Source organism: Dermacentor albipictus, chromosome 8 (genome assembly GCF_038994185.2).
Source record: "Dermacentor albipictus isolate Rhodes 1998 colony chromosome 8, USDA_Dalb.pri_finalv2, whole genome shotgun sequence".
Lineage (NCBI taxonomy): Eukaryota > Metazoa > Arthropoda > Arachnida > Ixodida > Ixodidae > Dermacentor > Dermacentor albipictus.
The window spans coordinates 63705001-63728612 of NC_091828.1; the positions used below are offsets into that span (position 1 = coordinate 63705001).

General features: G+C 42.4%; 1 protein-coding gene and 1 long non-coding RNA gene across 3 annotated transcripts in view; both read right to left on the reverse strand.

Annotated features, from left to right (window-relative positions):
* Positions 1-23612, reverse strand: part of LOC139048801 (uncharacterized) — a 126684-nt gene that overhangs the window by 88054 nt on the left and 15018 nt on the right. For both annotated transcript variants that reach the window (XM_070523501.1, XM_070523500.1), the window contains exons 3-5: positions 9888-9908; positions 8444-8456; positions 3600-3706 (exon numbers count right to left, since the gene is read on the reverse strand). In XM_070523501.1, the coding sequence (XP_070379602.1) occupies positions 3600-3706; positions 8444-8456; positions 9888-9908 (141 nt within the window). The remainder of the gene's footprint in view (positions 1-3599; positions 3707-8443; positions 8457-9887; positions 9909-23612) is intronic.
* Positions 18159-22214, reverse strand: LOC139048461 (uncharacterized). The gene is made up of 3 exons (XR_011507717.1): positions 21866-22214; positions 21009-21095; positions 18159-18353 (listed from the first exon to the last, which is right to left on the reverse strand). It is a non-coding gene; the product is annotated as an uncharacterized lncRNA (long non-coding RNA).

Consider the following 23612-nt stretch of genomic DNA (forward strand, 5'->3'; position numbering starts at 1 on the left):
GAACGATGGGCTGCGGATGCAGTACTGAGAAAATTTCTTCCACGTTCAGGACAATTTTCTTGAACGCGTGCCTTAATAGAAGCGATAAGATGTGCTTATTACCCGTTAAGTGCTCAAAAGACGCACCTAGTGGCAATTTCCAGAGGCCTCAGGGGTTTCTCCCGGAAGTTCAATGACTCCTGTCATTGCAGATACGATAAGCCGCAACCGTCAGTGGGTGGGTGGGTGGGTGGATGGATGGATGGATGAATGGATGGATGGATGGATGGATGGATGGACGGATGGATGGATGGATGGATGGATGGATGGATGGATGGATGGATGGATGGATGGATGGATGGATGGATGGATGGATGGGTGGATGGATGGACGGACGGACGGACGGACGGACGGACGGACGGATGGATTGTTGGATGGATGGATGGATGGATGTTATGAGCGTCCCTTTTAGAACGGGGCGGTGGGTTGCAGCACCAAGCTCTTCCTATTACATTGCCTTATCTCCTACCTAGGTTAAAAAGAAAAAAAAACAAAGAAAAAAACCACTATCAACTTTGTTTTTTTGTAGTATTGGCACCAGTGGCCTGCCGTCTTGTGTCAGTGGCAAGGTTCAGGTGCACTCTCTTGGTTTGCATGGTTCTGTCCGCGCTTTTACGCGACCACAAATCGCCGAAATATCTGCGCTAAATGCGAAATAACGATCTATTATACCATTGACGAAGAGAGTGAATTTTTGTTTAGAGGACATTAGATTCTTAAGGATGATCGCCGTACAGTGACGCTGGAATGTGGAGGAGAGGAGGGGTATTTTGTCGAACGAACCAGCAGCCTACTCACACGCCATGAATGTTGATTCATGTTTACTATCGATTGTATCTACAAGCAACTAGCTTGGCCCGAAATGACTGACCTCAGGCCCACAGTGCTAAACGGCGCTAATGAGCTTAATGCATACAGTGTTCGCTTACTACTTTCGCTGTTTTCCAATGAACCAACTCGCCGAAACTTCAATTTTTGCCAGCCAAGACATACATGACAAAACCTTGAAGGAAGAAATCAAGTCGGACCACCTTGACAATTCAACTTGGGCATCGCAAATGAATGAGTTGGTGCATCAGGGTAGAATATGCTCCTGGCGTTGAGATATTCTTTTGTTAGGAAATACAGACTTTATATGAATGTCATTGCTACAAATATGGTATAGAAGTGAATAGGTGCAATCAATAATGAACCTGACTATTGTGGTGACGTTGCTGCAAGGTGAATCTAGGAGTTTTTCTGGCACTAAATGAGGAGGGGGAATAGGGGTAGGTTGTCTCTTAGGGAAAATCCAGTGAAACGCTGCAGTTGTCTTTCAACACACCGGGTAAGCCATAAAGTACAAAATTTTGAGATGCCACAGAACCTGATCTATTCCTGCAAACATTGCACCTGTAAACAAGAATTTCATTGCTACAAAGGTGGTATTGAAGGGAACAGGTGCAATCAATAATGAACCTAAATGGTGCGGTGACGTTGCTGCACGGTCAACGTAGGAGTTTTTCAGGGGACCAAGTCGGAAGGGGGTATAGGGGGAGCTCGGTTCTTACGGAAAATCCTGTGAAACGGCGGAATTGTCTTCCAAGACAACGGGCCAGCCAAACAGTAAAAAGTTTTGGTACGTAACAACACCTGCCCTATTCCTGCACGGTAGCATTGCTCCTGCAAATATTTTTCGGGGAATAAATCTCTTCAGATGGCTGTATAAACATCAATATGCAAATTTATTTGGCAACAAAGGATTCGTAATAAAATGCTCGACAGGTCTGAAAACAGTACTTATAGTTTCGAGGTAGAGTTTGCAGTGCTACCTATATCGGTGGTGTATACTTGTGGTTTGGTTACTGACTTCTCCGTCGATAAAAATTGCGACGTACATTTCGTGGATTTGCCAAATATTATTAGCCCTGCAAAGCCTAGTAAGGCAACCTGTCCTCTTAACTCCGATCTTCAACAGGGAAATGCGCTAATATTCCTGTGCTGAAATGATTCCAACCCAGGCCACACGTGTTCATCAACAAAAGCAGCCCAGCTGTGTGGCGCTCCGCCACGAGTGCCCGCAGGTAGTTAGGGAACAATGCTCAGTGATGGCGCTCACCGCCTCAATATAAGAAACCACGCAAAAGAAGGATAAGGTTGCCATCTACCTCTAACGTAGAACGAAGCTACACTGGAAACTCATACGGGTTTCTCCGAAAGAGGGAAGATAAAGAAGATAAAAGGAAAAAAAAACGTACAGATTTCCTTTGGAGCATCGTCCTACTGGCGGGTGGGTGTCAATTTTTCTCTTGCATGAAACTTTCACCTACTTACAAGATTCCAGAGTTCTAGTTAGGGCATTGATGTAAAAACGCTGCCCATATCTCGCCCTTGGTCGAAAGCTACATGTCAGGTCAAAATGTGGTGATGTGCGGAAAGAAAAAATTCAGTTTTAAAGTGATACATCATTACGATATGAGACACCTTACGTCCACGGTGGATGGCACCAAGGTACCGCGGTAGAAATGTGCAAATGGCCAAGATTGGGAGAACTACTTTCGCATGCCGTGCTACAGTGCAGCATTAAAGATATAATTTTAGAGCCTGGCCAACAGTACTGCTTTAGAATTCCCTACGAATTGCAAAGGAAACCACGTTCCCGACTCTGGTATTTCAATTTATGCAATCCGAGGGGTGTTAAAAAAATCAGCTCATTCTTGTTCTCAACACATTCTTAAGACATGTTCTTAACAGTTATGTTCTTCCTGAGATGAGGCCCAGACATGGCCGCTTTTAGACTTTGTTTCTTTCTGTTAGCAAGGACCACATGTGGCAAAGCCATTGCAAATTTAGATAGGTGACCTGGGTCTTATCTCCATTATCATCTTGCACATGCAAGGTAACTGCCGGAACCATCCACCGTAGTTCCGATGGCCTCAATATATTCTGATGTTGTTGATATAATATAATCTGGTGGTCAAGCTATTAGTGCAAGGGGAAGCCACTCTAAATAATGTATAACGTAAAGATACCTCTGAAGTAAGATGGAGCCTTAATGTGGTAACCTGTGATCGAACAACAATGTCGCTGGATCAAGCGCTTTCGCGAACGAACTTCTGATTGAACTCAGCTTCTCAGAACGGATGTTCAAGCGACATCCCTTGTTCTGCCACAGTTCAGTTCTAGATTTTACATTTTTCCAATCCTCACACCATCCTGTCCGTGCCTAACAAGTGGATAAGCTACAATGAAAATGAGGTCCCCAGAATATAATATCCTGGCTAGTAAAAAATGTGTGTGTGTTTGATTACGAGTGGCGACCACTGGCGTGGTTTTTCTTTTCTTCACTACGTGGTTGGACGTTTCGCTGGTGTTGACGACGCAGCATGGCCACGACCACGATGCCGCATTACCATGAGAATGATGCGGTATTTGCTAGCCTCTGACGACAAGCGGAAGCGGGACATAGCAAACTCTGTGTCTATCTGTTAACTGCTACTTAACGCCGTAAATTCAAATCAAATATTAATAAGCGTACATTCGTGGAAGCGTGAAGGAGCAACGAAAAGGCCCGTACTCACCGAGAAAAGCCTGAAGCACGATAAATATTAGAGACAGGAGCACGCCGCATACCAGCAAACAACACGCTAGCAGGAATACCGAGCTCCAGTAATCATGGTCGCGTTCACTGTGAATAGGAGCAGAAGGCGATTTTGTTAAGTTCCTACTCGGCGGTTGTCTTCTTGTCTACAGAGATCAAGTCAATGCTTGAGGTAGGTGCTGAACAACACGGCCACGAGACGTAGGCGGCGCTAATTTCATCCTGAACATTTTTAATAGCCGCGTTGACTATAATCATTGTTTCGGTATTTCCTTGGCAAAATGAAAGCACGCGTTATCTCTGAGGAAGTTCCAATTGCGCGTTGATTGCAGTAAATTACTTCTGCGTGTTTTTTTTTAAATATATATGTGGTTTAAAGAATGTGGTTCTAAAGTTTGTAAACATCACTTGCTTTTTCAGAATACGGCTCAATGCGAATGGGCGAGGTCAGGGAAAAATGTGGCCATCACAAATTTTCATTTTTGCCTCGCTTACCAAATATACCCACAACATGGCGATCGAAAACAGAAACAAAATTGCCAACATGAAAATAACTAATATCTGCAGATCAGCTGTGGAAACATCAGGTGGTGCATGGGCACGAATAATAAATGGCGCTTTAGGTTAAATGACGCAGAAATAAGAAAAGCCATTTCTCTTTTGAAAGACTGCATAATTTTTAGAGGTTTACCACGCTGATGATAGGTGAAATTTTGTAAATAGGATAACTAAATACATTATGTGGCACATATGTGTACCACTGAATGCACACATTGGGTCATCTCTCAGCGGCCGCACACCTAGTCTTATGTGCGCGAGAAACAAGGCAATTGATTAAAAATGCCGTGGCTGCTTTTTTAAAAAAGTATCGAATACAGCGCTTGTGCCGACTACCGTGTACTTCTGCTCTAGTTGCTGACATGACTATATACCATATATTTTATGTGATATATTTTAGGTGACCCTAAGCTTCCAGTTATACTCATAATCAACAATAATAGCTATAAATTTTGGAAGGTGATTCAACGTTCAGTTGAAATCGACGAGAGACAACGGGTTTCCTTAGCGAGATACAAGACTCACGTGAAGTACACGTGAATGTCACCATTGGAATAATTTCAAGCTACTTTGAAATGGCTAATTATTCGAGCTGTCATTTCCAGCTTCGGTGTGCTACTACTTTCAAAGCGTGAATTGGAGAACAATCTGTTTGACTGCATAACCTGTGGGATGGGCCCACAATTTGAGATTGCATTATCATTGCAATCGGCTGCTATGTTTAGACTGCACCTGCTGAGCTGCAGCCTGCAGCGCACACGCGGCTCCACAATGTTGCCACATCTGCACCAACGTAGTGTTCGCGCGTATCCGGACCCGCCTTGCTCCAGTGCTATTCGCGTTTGGATGGAGCTCCTGGCCGGTGTTCAGAAAGCATGCGGGGTTATGTTTGCGCTAAATGAGGAACGCGCTGCAGCAACTGCCCAAAAGCAGGTACTGTTCTAGCCACCCTTCCACGGCTACTACGTGTGCGAAGACAGCGGCACCAGCTGGGTCTGCAGAGTCAGCATAGGCTGGTACAATTTCTTCAAACAAGCAAAGCACCTCCCTTGAGACCCTCCATGATTGGTTTAGTTGCATTGGCACTGCATCGCTAAACACGAGGTCCTGGATCAATTGCCGGCCATGGCAGCCGCATTTTATATCGGCAAAATGCAAGACGCCCATGTACCATGCAGCTGGTGTGTATTAAAAAAGTCGCAGTTTCGCCCGAAAGGAAAAGTATCGATTGCGACCTCAAATGAGTAGACAGCTATAGGAAGTAATGATAGTAGTTTTGTCGGGCGTATAATCGTGAACGCATTCGCTTTCTGAATAAATTCACAAGCATCGTGTCTTCGCATCCAGTGACACGTCGTGCATTTCGGATGACATTGGAAGGGATCGCGGTGGTGCCACTGAATTGCACCAGGCGTAATAATAATAATAATAATATTTGGGGTTTTACGTGCCAAAACCATTTTCTGATTATGAGGCACGCCGTAGTGGAGGACTCCGGAAATTTTGACCACCTGGGGTTCTTTAACGTGCACCTAAATCTAAGCACACGGGTGTTTTCGCATTTCGCCCCCATCGGAATGCGGCCGCCGTGGCCGGGATTTGATCCCGCGACCTCGTGCTCAGCAGCCCAACACCATAGCCACTGAGCAACCACGGCGGGTCAATTGCACCAGGCGTAACTAAAGAAGCGCAAGAGAGGAGTCTCGATGCAAAACACGTTTCAACTGTGGAAAAAAGCGCGCTATATTGCCGACGGTCATCGTCACACGGGTTCTGACTGAGTATTTTGGCAACGAGGCCTTATAATGCAACTTGCACTGTTCACGAGTCTTCGCAATTGGATCACGAACGCACCTAGAGGATATTTTCCACCTGCAGGCAAATTCTGTCGTAAACAGGAATCGTATAGGTAATGTGAGTAATGTTATTCAATAAACGCATTAAGACTTAACCAATCGGAATTTTCATTTGTAATAACTGGCGACGCCGAAATATCGCTTGCAGTGTTCAAGCGATTCACGTTTTAATACAACGCACCAAGAGCTTCAACGCACTTGCTTGCACGCGGGATGTTCTTAAGGACGTGGCATTTCCCCTACTTAGGCTTCCGTCCTTAACCCAACGGCTACACTATCGATGTGTTGTGCTAGCGTTGCTCTGTTTCTATCCTACCTTGAGACAAATTTATTTATGTTTTCATATATATGTATCGGTACATAATCTATATATTCATCCCGAAAATCATGGCAACGAATGGTACGTGGGGCACATAACCAATAGCACATATTGGCCTTTTTTTAGGCTGCACTATCTCTTGGATTGGCCAACGAAAGAGGCTAGAATAATGCCTGATACGAAAAGGTTTTGACTCGTTAGGAAAGGCTTTGTCTTTTAAAATTAAGTCAATAACTATAGATTCCACACTGCGCAATACAAACTGGTCATCATCATCATCAGCCTGGTTACGCCCACTGCAGGGCAAAGGCCTCTCCCATACTTCTCCAACAACCCCGGTCATGTACTAATTGTGGCCATGCCGTCCCTGCAAACTTCTTAATCTCAACCGCCCACCTAACTTTCTGCCGCCCCCTGCTGCGCTTCCCTTCCCTTGGGATCCAGTACGTAACCCTTAATGACCATCGGTTATCCTCCCTCCTCATTACATGTCCTGCCCATGCCCATTTCTTTTTCTTGATTTCAACTAAGATGTCATTAACTCGCGTTTGTTCCCTCACCCAATCTGCTCTTTTCTTATCCCTTAACGTTACACCTATCGTTCTTCTTTCCATAGCTCGTTGCGTCTTCCTCAATTTGAGTAGAACCCTTTTCGTAAGCCGCCAGGTTTCTGCCCCGTAGGTGAGTACTGGTAAGACGCAGCTATTATACACTTTCCTCGTGAGGGATAATGGCAACCTGCTGTTCATGATCTGAGAATGCCTGCCAAACGCACCCCAGCCCATTCTTATTCTTCTGATTATTTCTGTCTCATGATCCGGATCTGCCGTCACTACCTGCCCTAAGTAGATGTATTCCCTTACGACTTCCAGTGCCTCGCTGCCGATTGTAAACTGCTGTTCTCTTCCGAGACTGTTAAACATTACTTTAATTTTCTGCAGATTAATTTTTAAACCCACTCTTCTGCTTTGCCTCTCCAGGTCAGTGAGCATGCATTGCAATTGGTCCCCTGAGTTACTAAGCAAGGCAATATCATCAGCGAATCGCAAGTTACTAAGGTAATCTCCATCAAATTTTATCCCTAATTCTTCCCAATCCAGGTCTCTGAATACCTCCTGTAAACACGCTGTGAATAGCATTGGAGAGATCGTATCTCCCTGTCTGACGCCTTTCTTTATTGGGATTTTGTTGCTTTCTTTATGGAGGACGCCGGTGGCTGTGGAGAAACTATAGATATCTTTCAGTATTTTTCCATACGGCTCGTCTACACCCTGATTCCGTAATGCCTCCATGACTGCTGAGGTTTCTACAGAATCAAACGCTTTCTCGTAATCAATGAAAGCTATATATAAGGGTTGGTTATATTCTGCACATTTCTCTATCACCTGATTGATAGTGTGAATATGATATATTGTTGAGTAGCCTTTACGGAATCCTGCCTGGTCCTTTGTTTGACAGAAATCTAAGGTGTTCCTGATTCTATTTACGATTACCTTAGTGAATAGTTTGTAGGCAACGGACAGTAAGCTGATCGGTCTATAATTTTTCAAGTCTTTGGCGTCCACTTTCTTATGGATTAGGATTATGTTAGCGTTCTTCCAAGATTCCGGTACGCTCGAGGTCATGAGGCATTGCGTATACAGGGTGGCCAGTTTCTCTAGAACAATCTGCCCACCATCCTTCAGCAAATGTGACGTGCAGCGGTGGCGTAGAGGTAGAATACCCGCCTCGCGTGCAAGAGGTCCGTAGTTCGAATCCCGGTGCCGGCAATTTTCCACCGGATTAAAAAAAAAGAATCCGCGTGTTGGTAAAATTGCACAAACAGGCCTGGAGTGTGGCCTGATCCCGGTGACCAGAACCGGTAACGCACTTCCTCACCAGAGCAGGATTGGCCACCCCGGTGCAGTACTTGGCCACAACCTCCTATATGAACACAACAATCAGACAAACTGGTAACAGTTGGTAAATACAGGTAACTGTATTTACCACCTTTGAAATTTTTTAAAACTGTAATCTTGTCTGAAATGAAAGAAATACCACATTTCACTCATCAAGATGAATCCTGGACGAGCTGGCCCAGTAAGTTCTTACCCTTGTTTTATATCTGGAAGTGAGAGATCAGAGCAACTTAGCTATCGAGATGCGAATGAATTGAAGAATGGGTTTTTTACTTAGTGTTCGGCGTATGGGCATGTCACAGATGTGCTTTATAAGAAATCATGTGCACACTACGATGTAAGGATCATTTGGTAATTTCTATTAGAATACAATATGAGGTATTTTCTTTGAGAATGTATAAGTAGACGCAAATCTTGGCAAATGCTTATCTTCTATGAAGTGATTGTATTTGAGGAAAGAATAATAAATAGTCTGTGTTTATTGATATGACTGCGTCACTGTGTGAAAGGCCAAGCACATGTGATTGTTATTTATAATGACATAGCATGCAAAGAGAATGTACAATTGTGTTTTTACGCTTGCCACGTTTCGTTTCTCTCCTTCATACCTTTAAGATACGGCTCGAAACAGCTGTACTCCACGCAACACCGTGTTAATATTTTCGTGCTCACTTGGTATATTGAGTACAGTCTAGTGCCAAGTGGGCGTGCTCCATTGCTGGCACAGAAAAGTTTATGGAGTTCAGCGGCGTAACATATGCTCGTGAATATCCTTCAAGTATGCTTATATTGCAGGAATACTTCATATATTCTAATGCAAGAGACGGGTAAGTGAATATCGCTTTCCGAGGCCTTGGTATTGCCGTGGCCGTAAAGACAGGCTGATGATGATAACCTTGAGGTTTCCTATACTGGGGTACGTAGTAATTTGTCATGAATACTAATGTTTCTATAAAAAACAAGCTAAATATTTATCGCGGTCTCATGTTTAATGCAAACGCTAGAAACGGCATAAACGAGCTACGTCTTAGGGATTTGTTGCTACAGGCAGCACAGTATAGAAGGTATGCATAGACGCCAGTATTTAGAGTCGCGTTTTTCGTCCACCACAGTTTCCACCAGCTGTAGGCTGCCTTTGGCTACGCAGGAACCACGTGCGCAATTTTAAATCACACACGTTGCGATGAAAGTGCACGTCACAGTAGTGTTTTAAAGCGAATTCTTTTTAACATCAAAAACCTGTCACCTGAATTTATACTGGAAGCAAAAATACATCTTGACCACCTTGTGCCTTTTGGCGCATATTTACGATAACAGTGACAGCGTTATATTCTGCTCGAGCAATGAATTCGAGAGAGAAAATGGTACTTTTGAATTTTACAAATCCACGCTCACAAGGTGGAAATGTTGCAGAGCAATAACACTTTGGTTATACTCAAATCATGACACCATCTCAAAAGTATGGCTTTAGCTTCGAGTTCAGTGTTACCATACCGTTGGTGTCGTAAAGCGAAGCCAATCGCGTAAAATTGTAACGTGGACCAGCTTGTGGTACCGTCGCACTTGAAAGTATCGTATTGCACGTGAAGCGAGTACTGATACAATGAGGCATTCCCACTCGGGAAAGCAAAACCCACCTGTGTTCAGTTGTGTTGCATCTAGAAAAAGAAGGAATTCAAACGATAGTCTTAAATGAAGTTCATCTAACATGCATCTTCATTTGCTTATTATTGTGCCTCCTTACGAGAACAGGTATAATTTATTTATCTCATACTATATCTCTGTAGACCTCTTCTTTCAGCATACTAAAATACATCTTAACAAACTGCAGTATCTTGCTGTGGTCATGTACCGTAAACAATATTGTTTTTTTCAAAAAACCTGCACTTCTTATATAGCTTTGTTTCCGCCTATATATCCTGCCACATCGGCCCACTTTTTGATCTTCCTAAGAAAGCAACCGCAATGTCACCAAACCATTCAGTGAGGAATGAGGTATGTAAGACTTCGTTATATAATTTCTGTGATGAGTGATGAACGTCAAAAATGTCGTCAATAATTGACAATTGCTACGGATTCCCGTGTCACCTGTACAAATTATTATTAGGTGAGGCAGTGATCACGCCTTGCAACGTAGTAAGTGAGGCTTGGGCTTTACACGGCGCAACTTGTCGATATTAAGGCAAAAGCCTCAGATGGCTAATGGGTCGAAAACCCCGACGACCGCCTGGCGTAATGGCAACAAAATTCAAGTGCATCCGCCAGTAAGCTATAAATTTCTTCATCAACAACAAAGCTCGATTATATCTGCTTCCGTGAAATGGACACCCTTCATTATAATCATCGTGGCCATAAAAAATTCTCTGTGCATGCTTTTTCCGGTTTTGTTCTTACTCTCCAAGCAATGTCTACCTGTCTTATGACGTTTGCTGGAGTACAAGTACACGTGCGAGAAGCGGAAACAACTTTTTTGTTGTTGAAAGTTAGCGCTGTGTGTTTGTCTGATTTACCTTTCCGTGTCCCTCTCATTCAGCCTGCGGTACAAGAAAGTACAAGGCAACATATGTACAAGTCCCTGTGGCTAGCCTCGTGTATTCAAGTGTTAAAATTTGAAAAAAGAATTATTCAGTGAACCTGCGTGTATGTCCTGATGCTCTTCTTATACTTGCCACGAACGTTGTAATGTGCCTATAACCACGCAGAAGCAGTTGCGATGTCTAGGCGACCAAGCAAGAGGAAAGAGTAAGGAGAAAAATAACAGGACAGAAAACAATAGCAAGTAACAAAGCACTCGAATGAGAGTGTCAAAGTAATTTGATAAACGAGAAGAAATGGGGAAATTCAACAAACACTGAACCCAAGGTCAACATAGGGCAAATTACTTGTGCCTGATAGATGAAATAAAGAAACTATTAATAATTGGAAGTGAACGTGGATGAAACAACAACTTGCCGCAGGTGGGCAACGATCTCACAACCTTCACATTTCGCGGGGATGCTATACCAATTGAGCTACCACGGTGCCATTTCCCTCTGAACTTTCTTGGGTATTTATGTTTCCTAGTAGAACCCTGGGATTGTAATGTGAGGGTAATTTGAAGAATCTAGCGTGAGCGTAGAGAGTTTTGTCTTCGTCCTCTTCATATCTTATCATATCTTAAAGTTACCGTTGACCTTTATGAATTAGTCACATATACCTTGTTTGATGAGTGACCACGGAGTATCCGTTCATTTAGGCAGCGAAAATAAACATGAATGAAGCTGACTGTGTAGCATATCTTGTTTGCTCGGAGAAACAAAAAATTTCGAAGTGCGAAAAGATGACAGAAGTCCCCCTTTAAAATGTAGAAATTTATCACGATATTCCTGCAGCCCAATGCAAAACACAAACGAAAAAGAAATTACCGGCTAATTCATGCATATAAATTATTAAGTGCATATGTGGACGATCGTTAAGCCTAAATGCACTTTCAAAACATTTAGGCAAGGCATTAATTGCCACATACGGACAGTTTGTAGTTTGTTTGGAAAATATGTCAAGTAGATGTATATATATATTGTTGTGTAAACGCTAGGTTTTCTCAAATAACTTAGGCTGCTTCAAGCGAGGAGCTTGCTATACATAAGTACATCATCAGGGCACTGACCATGACTAACCTTAGAAATGCTTGGACATTTCAATTTTTATGCGTTTTGCTATTAATCACACAAGCATACTGCTGAAATTTATTCGAGGAACTCAGATCGTAGATAAAAGCCCCCATGTTTATTTTCAGCCTCCTGTCGCTTATTTCGAAAATACGTTTCTGAAACGATTCAAGCTGAACATCGTTGAATGCAGATATTTCGAATTACGAAGGCATTCATAAACAATTTGTACAAAGATAGTTACTACAAATGATCCAAAATGCGTGATCAAGCAACGCACAGTGGTATTAGTATATCTTTTAGGATGTTAGAAAAATTCATGCAGGTAAAACCGTGCCCGAAGCCTGGTATAATTTAGCAAATATCATTTCATTTGTCGAGGGGAGTACATTGAGGCTGGCTCCTTCTCAGCGTGATGCCAAATGGCTTATCTGCAAAAGTATTCAGAAGGCACTGCCTATTCGGTAAGCCGTAAAGTGCAAGGATACTTTCAGCTTCTAGAAAAACGTGCATGCTAAGCAAAATTGAAATTGTTTGCCAAAGAATAAGATGCCCAAAAATGTTTTATCTACAATTTTTTAAGGTCACGCCACTTGTCTTTCTACGTCCGAAGGCCGACGAATTAAGCACAGGTATTTTACTTACGAAGCTTCCAGCTTAACCCAACAACAGTATTTGTTTACCAACTTAGGTAGTGCATTTTTTTCACAATTAATAGTGCCAGCCAGTGTATATGAAAACACTCTTAGCAGACGTTCTTGGTAGCTCTCACATGTAGAGTGAAACTTCGCCTGTCTTGTAGAGATCTCTATGCACCCCTGATTGAGTCGGGTTTCATGCTCCATTAGAGACACATGGAAGCTTTATACTTGTATGCACTTTCCAACGGGTTGCTGAAGCTCGTAGGTTAGTTTCTATGCAATTGCAGCCAAGAGCCACGGCACAAGGGTGGTCACAGGAAAGCAATCCATAAGGCTGCCACGAAGGTGCGACAAGCGCAGAAAGAAGCATTGCAATGCAATTTTCTCACTTGGAACGCTTAAACTAAACACTAAAGTGAACAGCAGCTATTCTAATTGCATAACTATATATTATTCGCCTGATCCCAGGGAGGGAATATCTGCGACCACACATGGAGCTTAACAGAGAAGCCGTCATCTTACGCCGACTTGAGCTGCACAAATACCTCCTCGCAACTCTACTATACGCAGTCTACCCCTCAACATCACCAAAGGACTGCCAATTCTGCAATACACCAGACACCCTTTACCACATGGTCTGGGAATGTGAAAATAACCCGCGGACACTGTTCATTCAAAGCAGCCAACCCAATCAGTGGGAGTCACAGTTGACAAGCCCTAAACCAGTGGACCAAATACGGCTGATGAACTGGGACAAGCTATCAGCACAGGGCCATGGCTATCGGTATTACGGTGGCCGCTCACCTTCGGCATCAACAGCTTGGTCTACGAGGTAAAGTTTATTCACTCACACGTGCTCCGGTGCACCTGACTTTGAAAAAAAGCAAATCAATCTATTTACCGAACAGTCATGCGAATATTTCAACTAGGTTCACACCGATCTTATGGAGCATGTCTATATAATGAAATTTAGAGGAATGGACATAAAATTCAATATCGATGTTTCTAGATTTTGAAATTGAAACGTAGACAAAAAATAACTTGCATGAATTGTTTTCTTCAGTTTCCTTTCTTAGACAACGCGACACCACGACACGACCTCTCTTTGTCGAACCCCTCCGTAGCCAAAGAGCTTGGCGTAAAATGAACTGCCACCGCATTGCCGTCTTCCCTGAGTGGCGATATGTGTACCTCACCATCGGATAGGTAGTAACTTCAACATGAAGGGTGACACGGACCACTTTACCGCGCCGCATAACCAAGCTTCATTTGATGCCGCTGCTATGTCACATAACGGTCGCTCTGCGAGGCGCATTTCGCGGCGCAGCTGCGTAATCAGTTAAAGAAAAATAATTCTACGACAGATACTTTGCTTAGCGCGGTCATTTTGAAATGCAGAAACACGGATACGGACTGTAACGACGATCACTTTATGTTCTTCATGTGTACTTATGCCGTAATCAATGTAACTATAGAGGCAATTGACGGAACAATTTTATTTATTTCGTTTATTTATTGTAAAAAATTCATTTCATCTAAAATTATTTTGTTATGCGAAATAATTGCTTTTTGCAAAGCAGTTATTGTCTAGCAAATGATGTCTGCATGGGGAGATAAATATTCAGTAGTACAGTGACTCGAGCAACTTTAAAGGATCGTTTTAGGTGCTTGAGCTACAAAAACGCTATTTTTTTTGCGGGTTTTGAGCCTCTGAAAAGAAAATGATTTACTACTATTTTGTTTATTGTTCAAGAACCAATTCATTGAAAGCATCTATATATTACCTAAACAGAGCGAGCAGCCGAAATACAGTGACGACAGTGACAATGCAATACAACTAGGTAATACGTAACCATGAAGAAACTCTGTTAATTAATTAAATTGCTAGGTCAGCTAAGTATATGATGCTTGTGCAGGTGGGTCATAAGGCTGGTTTTCCTGGACAAGTTCTGTCAACGAAAAGGTAACCATCAAGATTTCCTAATTAAGTAAACTACAATCGTATTTCAGGGGAACGTCACTTCATTTGTCAAGGAAACACGCATTTCGCGTCAGAGATCATCATGGTAAATGTGTACGCTCCCGACACTCATTTCGCCTTCAGAGGAGTAAACCACAACACAACAACGCACCACGCAAGTAACAAGTCTTCTTTTTGGAAGCCTAAAGGACGAGAACCCATATGTTATCTGATCTACCTGTCTTCTAAACCGTCGTGAAATACAGGATCAGCAAAGTCATCAAGGGTGGAGGGGGGTGCTTATTTGTGTTCAACCTCTCCTCTGTGAATACAAAAAGACCCTTGTGGAGGTCAAGTTTCATAATAAATGGTGAGCACACAATCCCACTAGAAGTGTAAAATCAAATGTTGGTGTTCTAAAATACGACTTATAATCGCGAAACTAGGAAAGTTTAGTAGCTTATGTGTCGATGTATTAGCTACCTCTACTATTTTGCAAGAATTTTGCCACTCAGCAAGTGAACCACCAAATACCAAGGATTTTCATTGCTAGCGGATATATATATATATATATATATATATATATATATATATATATATATATATATATATATATATATATATATATATATATATATATATATATATATATACATACTAGAGAATAAAGCGTTTCTCGATCCGGGCAAATATACACATTGACGTAGACACGCGTATGCAGCGATTTCTTGGGGATTTATTGACCCTGGCTTTCTAATGCTACTCTGATGAAATTAATCTTAAATTATGTACAAATTATACTGACAAATGATTCTGCGCTGCTATGCCTGTGCGAAGACTCGTAATGTTATCAAATTGTTTTAGGTTTAATTAAGTATTACAGGAAACCAAACAAGAAATCATTGTATCTAGCATGCTTTTCAACAAGCCTATTATATTACTCACCAATTCGTTGTTAATGTAATCACATAAAAAGCCTTTGTGTTGCTTTAAAGTGAATGCTTACCTTCTGCAAATGCGAAGCTCGACTCAACCATATGGTTGCAAAAGGAAAGTGTCATTTCAGCGAGACGAGCTCATGGCACCTATTTTCTGGAGCCCAAAACATGACAGTTGGAACATTCGTTTCCTCTATAGGGGGAATATATGAGCTGTGTACGAGTATGGTAACTAATATATTCCATGTTTAATATTCACAAGTTTCCATTTCGTAAAATACAAGCGCGAAGCCTTTCAAACAAAAGGACATGTGTAATATTTTAGAAAATACTGTGAAATGATAGATGATGTTAAGCAAAGATGTAAGTAGGCGAGAAAAAAACCTCAAAGCTTTTCCTCTACCCATATTACATTGCACGAAAGCTTCATACCTGAACACATGATTTATGGAACATTTGAAATATTTTTTCGCGATTCCAGAAACGGGAAGGATGCTGTCACGCACCATTTACTCCATTTTAGTGTACAAGCCATTTCTTGTTCGAATAGTTTGCCTTTTTTCTATTTCCAAAAGTTTCAATTCTTCGGCCTGCTGTATTGTAAATGCTAGAATCGCAGACCTAATTTTCATTCTAGTAGTTAAATCAACAGTGTCATGTTTCATTTTTATGAGCCTCCAGACTAAGCTGTGGTCAGAAATATTTAGCTTCTTTCTCCCCCGTCCATGGTTTTCTGTCACAACTATAACAAAAAATAATGCTTGCACAGGCAGTGGTTGAACAAGCCTTCAGAAATGTGTGAGTTGTTTAGAAAGCTGTTTAGAAACTGCGCATCAATAAAAATTGTTTAGAAACGTTAGATTGAAGCGGTATTTTCTGGCTAATATGTGCCTATTGTCTTTTCTTTTTGCCGCCAAATACTTGAGGGCGAGTGTAAAGTGACGATAGGAAGCGGGAACGCGAGGTGTTTAGGCTGAGGAGATATGTCTCCATAGTAAATATATTTGTCAGCTCCGAAGAAACTCAGTGAATTGGAAGATATTGCAGATTTTTTTTTTTTTTCACTTTGCCACCAAGGTGAAGGTTAAGGCATTCCAGAAGAGGCGCTGATCCCATGGCGTTGGATAGATATGTTAAGGCAAATAATGAACTCAATCTTTAAGTTGCAAAATGCCAAGGATTTCTTTTTTCTCGTTCGCCTGCACAATTTGTTAAGAACTAACCCACGAAAATTTTGGTCTTCTATTTTACCTCGCGATGCTTCATCCACTTCTTGGAGAATAGATATTGACGTCATCAACGACCCGGCGGTGTTATTCGATGCTTTCAACAAGTATTTCCAATCCGTGTTTGTTTCCGATAACAACTTTATCCCGACACTTACCAATATAGCTTCTTCTGAAGCATTCAGTGACGTTGAGTTAACTGCGAAGGCATCCTCAACCTTATATTAAACCTGGATGCTAAGAAATGCACCGGTCCGGACGGGATACAGAACGCGTTCCTTGTTCGTTATTCGTTGTGGTCATCAAAATATCTGTCAGTCATATTCAGAAAGTCCTTATCATCCTCTACTGTACCTTCTTCATGGAAGTTAGCCAAAGTGCTCCCTCTTTATAACTCTAAAAAAAATTATGCGGTTTTACGTGCCAACGAACCGGTTCCAGAAAAAAAAATGCAGACCGCCAAAGTAACCGTTTTATTTAAAAAGGGCGACCAAAATGACTTAGGTAATTATAGACCTGTATCCATACTTCCTGTTTTTTCTAAAGCATTAGAAAAAGTTATGCACTCCAGGTTCACTAAATTTATTGACCAATGTAATTTGCTCACTCCATGTCAATTCGGTTTTCGCAAAAATAAATCAACTGAGCTAGCACTTCTACATCAAAAAGAATATATTCTGTCCCAATTTGATAACAGAGCTTTCGTAATAGGTATATTTGTAGATTTTTCAAAGGCATTTGACTTGGTGAATCATGAATTACTCCTAAAGAAGTTATGGTACTATGGTATCCGAGGCCAGGCTGCAATGTTAATAAAATCATATCTTTCGCAAAGAAAACAAGCAGTTAGCTTACATAATGTACTATCAGAGGTAAAACCTATTATTTCTGGCGTCCCTCAAGGCAGCGTGTTAGGCCCACTTCTTTTCAATATATTCCTGAATGACATTGTTAACATTAACAAAAATGCCAAATTCATCATATACGCTGACGACACGACCCTTATGAAAATATGAGATGAGTTTCACATGAAAGTCTGACGAGTTTTGACATCACAGCCATTAGACTTTCTGATGAGTTTCTTTGGAATTTTCTGATGTATTCCTAATGTCATTCTATAACATATTGGCCACCGTCTTTCTGTAGAACTCTTGACGAGTGCTTTTCTTGTGAGCATGAAATGTCTTCCTAATGTGCGCTCCAAAGCAGTTTTCTTGTGACTTTCTCACGTCTTCCTAGCGAATCTCTAATGAGCTTATACATTAGACTGCCGGTGCTCGTATTACTCCTATAACAAAATTGGCCACCACGTGTGGTAACATTTTCTCATGTGTCCCAATGGCAGTCAGACCTTATTTAAATATGTTACCTGTGCGTGACTATCTTTGGTGCTATATATATGCAGCCTGTATGCATGTATGTCCAGTGAAGATGCAGCACTTCTGACATGTACATGGGCCCTACATATGCTGCATGTTAGACATTACTCAACGAAAGAAATTTAACAAAAACATTTATTGGGCATATCAATGCTTCCTTAAATGCAGAAGGAGGTTAAATGAAAGGAAAACACAGTATCAGCCTGGTTACGGATGTGATATCTCCCTTTCATTTAATCTCGCTACTTATCACTGAGGAGAGGCTGTTCTTGAGGTGGAGTGTCGTCATCTTGAAGTAAGTGCATGTGTACCCTGCATGGTAGAAAGGACAGATAATTAACAAAACTTGGCAATCAACCACAGAAATACACGCTGTATCACTTGCTGCAGAACGGTCTGGAGACATTATAGCTAGTTCTGCGAAAAATTTATGTGGTGTCGGTTCACACAAAGTTGAGGAACCACTGTGTGGCCTTTGGGTGCAGCAGTAACTACAGTAAGCAGAAATTGCTCTTGGCTGTACAAATGTGCAACATGGATCAGCTGTGGCGTGTGTACATGTCGTGAACTACTTCAGCTATATCGGTTTCCACTTGACAAAGGACAGCAGTGTCTGTGGATTGCTAGCGTGAATGAGAAATTCTCACTAATTACTTGGCATGGAAATGAGCGTAGGAGTGTTTGTGTATGGGCAACCCAATGCATCCCAGAGACATCCAAGTGCCAGTCGTTATAGAATATTTGCATCAGCTACGGGCACAGTTCTCATACATTCCAAGCGTACTATGTCACGCATGCGTTGGCCTCCTGAATGATGGCATATATCCCATTCAAGAAATACACCACACCATGTCTGGGGTTTTTTATCATTTACACCCGAGCACTGCTTTCAGAGGGAGGGCACAAGTTGAAAAACAAATGCGTAGAAGCATGACAAACAAGCTTGCATAAAAATAATTTAATAAATAAGCATGGTGGTTGCTATGCCACGTCATTAGAGAGTATTCCTCTTTGTCATGCAATCATAATGAGCGTCGACTGACACACGTCCCATTTTTGGCTGTGGTATTCTTCACTGATTTTGTTGTATCAGTCGGTTTCCATAGGCGAACGAAACAGATAAACAAGCTAAATCCAGTGCACAGCTTGTCGTGTCAATGCATGGTCAAATAAGACGAGCACACTGGTCCTTTGAGTGAATTATGGTGCTCTCCTAGGCGCATGCTGAGGCACCGGCTAGTCAGCGTGCCCAATGTACATTGGACCAAATATGCACGTGATCAAAAGAGTAGCCTACATTAACCCTGAAAGATACGAGACAAATTTTGGGTATTTTTAACTAAGCAAGCCTCCAATGCCTGGGTGCCTTTGTCAATTCACTTGTGGACTGCAATGCACGTATATTTTCAGCAAAAATAAATTAGGCAGCATATGCACAACAGTCATGTTGTATGGTCTCCCTTCCCTCGCTGCGCAAATTTTGTCCTGAAAAGTTACATGAACTGATTGAATTGAAAATTGAATCGAGAAATGCAAGGAGGCAAGCGAGGCTTGCTTGGTTAAAGGTAGCACCAAATTTGTCCAGTGCGTGTCAGAGGCACTGTGCTGTATTCCTTTCACATGTGGTCAAATGTACATAGCGCAGACTGGCTGGTGCCTAAATATGTACCTGTGAGATCACCATATTTCATTCAAAAGACCAGTATGCTCGTCCGACATGGCCACACATATCTGCAATGGGGCTTCAGGCCAGATTCGGATTGTTTATCTGTTTTCACCCATGGCTGAAAATTGGCAAGAGAAATCAGTCAGGCGCACCACATAAATAACAATAAGTGTGAGCCAGCCCCCATTATCAATGCATGAAGAAAGGCATCCTTTGTAGATTACAAGGGATAGAAATTAGTCTGTGCCTATTTACTTCTTTTCATGCAGACACCATTTACCATGATTTTATGCCTTTGAATTATACCTTCTGCCATCCCTCTCAAATTAACTGGTGCACAACACAAGTGCACATCCAGTGCTATTTTTGTTAGTCCTTCCAACAACTTAAACAGTCAGTTGTTAGCCAAGGTCATGTTGCATAGTCTCCCTTCTCTCACTGCGTAAATTTTGTCCTGAAATGTTACATGAACTGATTGGTAAATTCAAATGGACACTACAAGTTTCGCCGAGTGGACACAGCTGGTTCTCAGAAATGCACAAAAACAGTGATGGGTATCTGTTGGCATCCTGTAGTGTGTGCAAACTAGCTGTGACATTGCTGCAGTAAACACACTCACAACTGCTACAATGCCTACCAGCATGAATAAGGGCAGCTTGCAAAGAAAAGAATACGAAGAAAGTGAGAGAAAAAATAGAAAGCTTACCAGAAAACACCTCACTACTTAAGTAACTGCAGCACAATGAATACTGGCCTTCCTATTTCATTTCAAGAAATTCTAGTTCATCAAATGTGTATTTGCCAGTGACAGTTATTCTGAGAACAAGACAGACATGATTGTAAATATCAATGTTAAACAATGGTAGGCACACTGCGTGCTTAGACCTGTGACATATATGACACACTACACTTCGAATTCTTACATGGACAAAAACAGCACATGTGTGTATCATAAGCAGAAAGGAAAACAGGGAAATATGGGCTACAGCATAAGAAACAGTTCCAAACAAATAAAACCAAGATAAAAAGAAACATACTGTGTAATAGGCAAAAATAAAATGGTCTTGCAGCCAAGCAATTGATGCGAGAAAAATACTAAACGTCAGGACATGCGACGTGTAGTTTTAACAGAACAAGATAATGTGTGCATAATATCTACAAACACAAATAAGCAGCAAGTGGAATGATGTTGCAGAAATATTTAGCCTATTTAGCAAGATGCATTAAGTAATATGTCGATACACTTATCCACTAATGATACCGAGATCCTACTTTTGTGAACACGTACACTTAAAGCATACCTGACATATCCATCCAGATTACACGCCGTGTTGCTGCAGCCATGGCCACGGGTTATGTGGGCACTGTTGTGGGTCACGGCTTCACCACTACAAAGAGAATTCTGTGTTAACTTATAGCTGTGGCACAGTAAGACTATCACATAGTGAACACATGCAAGGAGCATGTAAAAACAGTCATGAAAACAATGCCTGCACTGGTGCAGGGTGGCAACAGAGCACAAAGTCAAAGTTACTGATGAATGTCACGATAACAGGGACCCCTTCAACAAGGCAAAATTTCACACGCAGGAGCAGCAGCGCATTACATGAATGTTTGTTTACATAACGATTCTAGAGTTTCTTTCATAACTTTAAGTAACTATCCCTTGTAATGTTTACTTACGTCGAAGTTATGGCAACACCCCTTCAAAACAAACCTGTACTAGTAGCACGCTGTGATTGCTTACATTTTTTTTCCCCAATACTGCTCGTAAATCGAAAACCTTGTAAGCAGAGATTATCTACAACGTCGAATCATTTAAAAGCGAGGAAACGTCATAGCAGTAAGAATCGGTCAAGAGGTAGATGAGTCGTTATCATGCGACTTCAGCAGAAAAACGGGAGCTCACGCACAAGCGCGCATGATGAACACGATTATTTCTGGACGTAATCTTTCTCATCAGAAGAAAACGCTTATCAAGATTTTCAATTCTGCATTATGGCAATTAATTCGCGCAACTAAACTCTGACACCCAGCAAGCATCGGCATAGGTTTCACTGTTGTCGTGGGAGTTCTCTTTCCTACGTTCGCAAGGCACCCTATGCCCACACGAGAAGCACGCACAACACGTGTGTAGTTAGCAAGCACGGTTACTCACCTTTTGAACGGCCCGACGCGGTCGAAAAGCGCCCTCCAAGTTGCCAGTGCTTCGATGCTACTCCCAGCATACATACCGGTGGATAGTGGACGAGCAGTGGCACGCTAACAACACGCATTATTTCTTCGCGACGTCCACCCAACTTTCCACGACAACCAGAGACAAAGGGAACGCACTCCACAGCATGAACATCGTTGGTCCACATTTCGCTGGCGTGCCACGCACACGGCGAGTTTGCAGCGAGACACAAGTTGTCTGTGGCGCTTATGCGCACGCGAACTAAGTCACATTTGGTTACAGCAGACACAAAAACACACGATCTAACAAGCACATCGTTGCAGCTCGCACACCCGACCGACTCGAAAACAGAGCGACAGACTGATTGGATTGGATTGGATAGGAAACGGGACGGTAGGTGGCGCCACGAACAGGTCGGTTGGGGCCAGCCAATGTCTCGGCTAGCGTCATCTGAGGATTTGTGCGGCTGCCTAATTGCGCATAGCTGTTGCAAGACAAAGAGAACCAAAGATAAGTCTATATTGTAAGCTATAGCTTGGCATAGAAAGAAATTCTATAACGCATTTTCAATTTGAATCGCTTCGGCTATCTGCAGCTAGCAAAAGCATGGCCTTCGAGATCTGAAAATGTTAACCCTATAGAAAGCCGTTGCGGTGACGCTATTCGAACGATTTTCACTTCAGTTACCTCTCATAAAAACCGTGAATTACGCATTTCGCTGCTCCCCGTGCTACCTGCGCCGTCACTTCAATTTAAATAACTTCCTGCTGTCGTTCACATCAACTATATAGCCTCAGACATCGTTGACGCGATCTCCGAGCGACACATGTGCAGTGTGCGATGTTTTAGTGCCCGTTGCAACAGTGTCAGTCGGAAATCATCAAATCTGCTCGTGTGGCGCAGCTTACACCCCTGTCGTCCGTATCTTGCTTTCGTGTTGGCGTGTTTAACGTGCGCGGGTTGCACTCCTGTCGCTCGTGCCTTCTGTGTTGATCGTGCTACCCACGAAGATTCCTCGAAAAACCCACATGTCTCGGCAGCGTGCATTTGTCCTATGTGGTATATGCCAGAAGTGTGCGCTGGCGTACGATGTGCGTGCAACCAAGTACTACAGTGCGTTCCAGCAAATAGACGCTGCCGCTTACGCGCAGTTTCTTTTTCTTTTCTTTTTTTCCCCGTCGTGGTTGCTCAGTGGCTATGGTGGTGTTGGGCTGCTGAGCTCGAGGTCGCGGGATCGAATCCCGGCTTCGGCGGCCGCATTTCAATGGGGGCGAAATGCGAAAACACCTGTGTACTTAGATTTAGGTGCACGTTAAGAACCCCAGGTGGTCGAAATTTCCGGAGTCCTCCACTACGGCGTGCCTCATAATCAGAAAGTGGTTTTGGCACGTAAAACCCCATAATTTTTTACGCGCAGTTTTCCATGTCATGATCATGTCAATCTGCAGAATTGTCGGTTTGCCACTTAAAGACTAGTAACACATCCGAGTAATCAAACTGCCCAGAACAAGGCATACGCTATAGTTTGGCACTGTTTACCAAATGTGATAACGGGGAAACACAATCTTACAGTGCTCTTTAAAAAGGAAAGAAAATGACGTCGTTGTTTTGTGCCTAGCCCTGATATATCGGAAGCGTTTCCAGAGTACTCGGCGCTCACGCTGTGGTATATCGTTTTCTTCATTTTTGTCTCTTAGACTGCCCCCAACGATGAATCAAAACCACTCCC